Source organism: Adelges cooleyi, unplaced genomic scaffold (assembly GCF_023614345.1).
Source record: "Adelges cooleyi isolate 19-005CV unplaced genomic scaffold, UGA_ACOO_1.1 ACOO_flye_CR_arks_rails_tigmint_CR_PRNA_724, whole genome shotgun sequence".
NCBI classification, from domain to species: Eukaryota; Metazoa; Arthropoda; class Insecta; order Hemiptera; family Adelgidae; genus Adelges; species Adelges cooleyi.
Genome location: NW_026096431.1, coordinates 351,759 through 356,534, shown reverse-complemented (window position 1 = coordinate 356,534; position 4,776 = coordinate 351,759). Strand labels below are relative to the sequence as shown.

At 29.8% G+C, this 4,776-nt stretch overlaps 1 protein-coding gene across 1 annotated transcript; it reads left to right on the top strand.

Moving 5' to 3' along the window:
• The first annotated feature begins 343 nt into the window (after window positions 1-343).
• On the top strand, window positions 344-3,508 carry LOC126845233 (zinc finger protein 271-like). The gene is made up of 4 exons (XM_050583832.1): window positions 344-348; window positions 1,455-1,649; window positions 1,811-2,086; window positions 2,512-3,508. The coding sequence occupies exons 1-4, from the start codon at window positions 344-346 to the stop codon at window positions 3,320-3,322; spliced, it is 1,287 nt and encodes a 428-aa protein (XP_050439789.1). The 3' UTR covers window positions 3,323-3,508.
• The last annotated feature ends 1,268 nt before the right edge of the window (window positions 3,509-4,776 follow it).

Here is a 4,776-nt window from a genome sequence, read left to right as displayed (position 1 = left end):
TGTCTCAAACTCTTCTTGTTTTCTTTGGAAAAACTTGAACTGCTCTATTATGACATTAAATTTAGGTTCATAATATTCCTGTAGTACTTTAAATATTGTGTCTACAGTCGCTGTTGAGTTAGTTACATTCAACGTTTCCAACAATTCAAAGGCATCATTGCCTATTACACTCAACAATACTGTAACCTTAAGGTTTTCAGTTTTTTCATCCAGCTCATTGGCTCTGAGGTACAGGTTAAACTTATTTTTAAATAACTTAATATTATTAATTACTGTACCCACATCATTAATGTCCAATGGTGCTGGAGCTGGAACAATTGATCCTCCTGCATTCGACTGCGCCATGTTGTATTTATGTTGTTTATTAAACAAAAGTAATTATTACAGCATATTTAATTAATCATTAGTAAAACGTTTAAAAGCAGCCATGCGTTAACTGTTACAGAGGAAAAGTAAAAGTATATTGAACAAAATACGATTGTAGGTTATAGTACAGTGTTACCCCTTATACAACAGTTATAACTTAATTTTACAGATTTTCTGATTCTTTTTAATTAATATACTTTTTTTAATTATATTTTATAATTAAAAGTTATAAGAAAAAAAAGAACAGGAGATAGAGCAAAGAAAGACAATTGTCAAGAATGCAGACAAGTAATATAATTTTTAGAATAAATTAATTTAAATACACGTTAATAAATAAAAATATTGAGGTCACCCATAATATTTTATTTTCAGTAGCAGGACACGATTAAATGCATTTTTTAAATCTAATTTCCCTTTTTTAAAACTATTATACGTGACACTTTTCTCAAGAACCAATAATTAAAAACACATACTGTTAATATAACATATTTTTTACCAAGACATCAACAATCTTGAACTACGTTCGGTTTAACTGTATACTCACTTAATGATTTACTAGGTACATGTAATTTAGACAAAATCATCAACATTTTGGGAAGAAAAATAATTATTATATTATTTTTATAAATAGAACTATATTTTTAAATGGTAACATGTGATAATATATGCGCGTTTTTCAAAAAACATAAAAATTAACTTATTTTGAGAACAAAGAAATGCATGATTTTTAGTACTATTATTTTCAACCATTATAGTCTTTTCTGTGTTAAATACTTCAATATAGGCTTTAAATATTTAAAATTAAAAGAAAAAATTGCGGAGAGCAACAATATGTACGAATACATCACAGCCCGAAGAGACTAGTGGGATAACTGACCATACAGGCTTTATGAATATTACAAGCGTATCTCCTTGAGTTGCTTGTCTAACAAAATCATATTGCTGTAAATATTATAAATATTTTAATACATCGCAATTAAGTTCATTTTTGGCTATAACAAACGACAACAACATTAACTATAAACTTACAGTTTATTATGTTTTTTTTTTAGTCATTATAATTTTTTTAAATATATTTCATTTTTTAGGTATTTTGAATCGAAAATCAAAGATGTGGACAGAACAAATTATTACTACGGGACAGTGAACAAAAATGACAAAGACGACGAGGATATGGAAGCGGAGTTAACTGAAACCTTTGTAGAAGAAATAAAATCGACTAACATTGTAAACTCATATGACAGTTGCGTGACGGAAGTGAACGATTTTCAAAAAATATACAAGTAATTTGGTTTTTTTCATTACATATCGTAACTAAATACCTAATTATAAAGTAGTAATAAAAGATTGCATAGTCACTATAAACGATTCATTCATTAAAATGCATTACTCGCTGCTGGTATTAACTATTTCAATTTTGAGATTTTTATTAAATCATTTTTAGTGACAGAGAAGTGTGCAATACAACGGTGGTTAAAGTCGAAGTCGATTTAGTAGATGGAGATTATTACGAATCCTTGATTGAAGTTGAAGAAAATAATCCTTTGGGTTTGCAAACGACCGACTACAATTTGGAAAAAATACAGCAATTTTTCTGTAATATATGTAAGAAGTCTTTTAACGCCAAATGGAAAATGGTCCAACACATAACTCGATCACATAGTGTATCTTCTTCGACCCAGAAAAGCACTAAAAATCAGATCATCAATAAAAATATTATGTAAGGCAATATTTTATTTAATGTATTAAATTATAACTTGTTTTTTCGTTAAAAAGAATTGATAAAAAAATTTAAAAACTTATCTATAATTCAACAGTGTAAGTTTAAATTAACTAATAAGTAATACCAAAAAAAGAAATGGAGAGCGGCAAGTAAAAAACCTGAAAAATATTCACTTTTGTGAACAATTAAAAAAAAAATTTGGAAAAAAAATATTCGTCCCTATATTCTTACATTTTCTAGTTGTATCGTTATCTATATTTCTATCTATTCATCCGGATGACTCAAGATTATTAAGAGGAATTTTTTGTAAATCAATCTTTATTTTTTTAAATAAAAAATTTAGTCATTATGTACAAATGTGAAAATAATATGATTTGTTTAAACGTTATTATTTACTGTTTTGGTTTTTTTTTTTGTTGTAGGGTAAATAACAAAATCAATGGTTGTCATGTTAAACCTTGGACAGAAAAAGAATACAAAAACCAAATAGCACCAAACGATAACAACTCGGGACGTAAACCATACAAATGTACTGTTTGTTCAAAGTCATGTTATTCAAATGCAGACCTCATAAAACATAATCGCGTGCACACTGGAGAGAAGCCCTTCCAGTGTTTGACATGTTTAAAATCGTTTACTGAAAAATCCACACTTACAAAACACCACAAACAAATCCACTTGGGTGAAAGACCATACCAATGTGCTGTTTGCTTAAAGTCATTTTATTCAAAATTAAACTTCACAAAGCATAAACGCCTGCACACTTATGAAAAATCCACTCTCAAGGGACACGAGCGCGTGCACACTGGAGATAAACTTAATGAATGTGCTGTTTGTTTAAATGTAATTTCTTCACACTCGGACATGACAAATCATAAACGCGTGCACGCTGGAAAAAAGCATATCGAATGTGCGGTGTGCTCAAAATCGTTTTCGCAAAAAGCCATTCTCACTAGACCCTATAAGTGTACTGTTTGCCCAATAGCATTTTTTCGAAAAGACCACCTCATAAATCACGAACGAGTACACACTGGCGAAACCCCCTATAGTTGTACTGAATGTTCAAAATCATTTTCCCAAAAGTCAAACCTCACTAGACACAAACGAGTGCACACTGGCGAAACCTATAGTTGTGCCGAATGTTCAAAATCTTTTTCTCAAAAATCATCACTCGCTAAACACAAAAAACGCATTCACACTGATGAAAAGCCCAGCTACAGATGTGCTGTATGATTAAAGTCATTTTATGAAAAATCCACTCTCGCCAAACACGAACTCGCGCACAAAGGACAACAGCTATATATTTGTGATGTTTGTTTAAAAATCAGACCTCGCCAAACACACGAGTACACACTGGTGAAAAGTTCTACTAATGTACAGTCTGCTCGAAGTCGTTTTCTTCAAAAACGATCCTCAAGAAACACGAACGACTACACACTAGAGAGATGCCTTATTTCTGTCTTGTATAATAATAATATTATGTATTTTTTATATTTTTATATTTTTACTAATTATCTTATACATCGGTTTTGTTACAATCGTTTTTTTTTTATATTGCTTGTTGCTTACTGCTCATGCTTCACGAGACAAAACTAATTCGTGACATTTTTCTTTACTTTTGAAATAAAAATTATGTTTGTCGGATGGAAATCCAAAAAGTAAATCTGGTCTATGAGTTGTGAGTTATTTTTACCTGCAGCCGAATTTGATTACGATAATAGCAGAATACACGATACTTTAAAGCAGTAGGCTTATGACGTGTTAAATAATAGTGCTAGAACAACAATAAGTTTCCCGAATAAAACAAGAAAACAAACTTGTTATACACTCTGTTGAAGTAAGTTACATAAAAAGCAAGAGGTTCAAATAAATAATATTTTTAAACCGTCGTACATGTAACAGGCCCTTCGAGCGGGTCACTCAAAATGTACCAAATATTTAGTCTCATAAAATTTAAATTAAAAAACATCTCCCACCCCTTCTAGGAGAATATGTAAATCCCACTCTTTGATTTTTTCTTACTTTTTTTATAATTTTTTTTTTTTTTGACATTTTAACCGTGGGTATACTTTTTTTGTAGCACCTATACAGATAAGTTTAATGTTTTCCAATTTGTATAAAAAAAATTCAAATCACTTAAAACAGTTAAATAATTAATTAAAGGGAGGTCACAGGTCTACAGGAATTATTATAACAGCTGATAAATAAACGCGGCGGTGCGAATCGGCGAATAATAATTGATTCTATGTGTAATTTCCCCCTATTTGTTGGATTTTCCTTTATAAAAATGTATTTAACTACAGATTATTGAGAAAATTGTATCTGCTATAGTTTCATTCTAGATCTATCTACATTTGGTCTAATTTTCAGACTTAAATCCCAAAAACTTTGCTTGAAAAAGTGTAATAAAGAAAACGATTCTATACCTTATTGGGGAAAGGGTTTATGATACATTTTTTGGATTTTTCGTGTTTATGGGTACTATTGACATGTTTAAAGAATATTCCCTACTAATTTGAAACTAATTCGAATATTTTTAAAAAAAATTCAGAGCATCGTAAATTTTTTGGGCGTTTTTCGTGATTTTGAAGGGCAAGAAAGGGTACATTTATTTAACTTATGGCCCAATAAAGTGTACCTTACATGTACGATATTTATGATCTATAAAGTTGCTAAACAAAAAAATC

Coding starts and splice junctions, on each gene's coding strand:
- LOC126845233 (XM_050583832.1), top strand. Junction 1,650..1,810: donor GATTTTCAAAAAATATACAA/GTAATTTGGTTT, acceptor AATCATTTTTAG/TGACAGAGAAGTGTGCAATA. Junction 2,087..2,511: donor ATCATCAATAAAAATATTAT/GTAAGGCAATAT, acceptor TTTTTGTTGTAG/GGTAAATAACAAAATCAATG.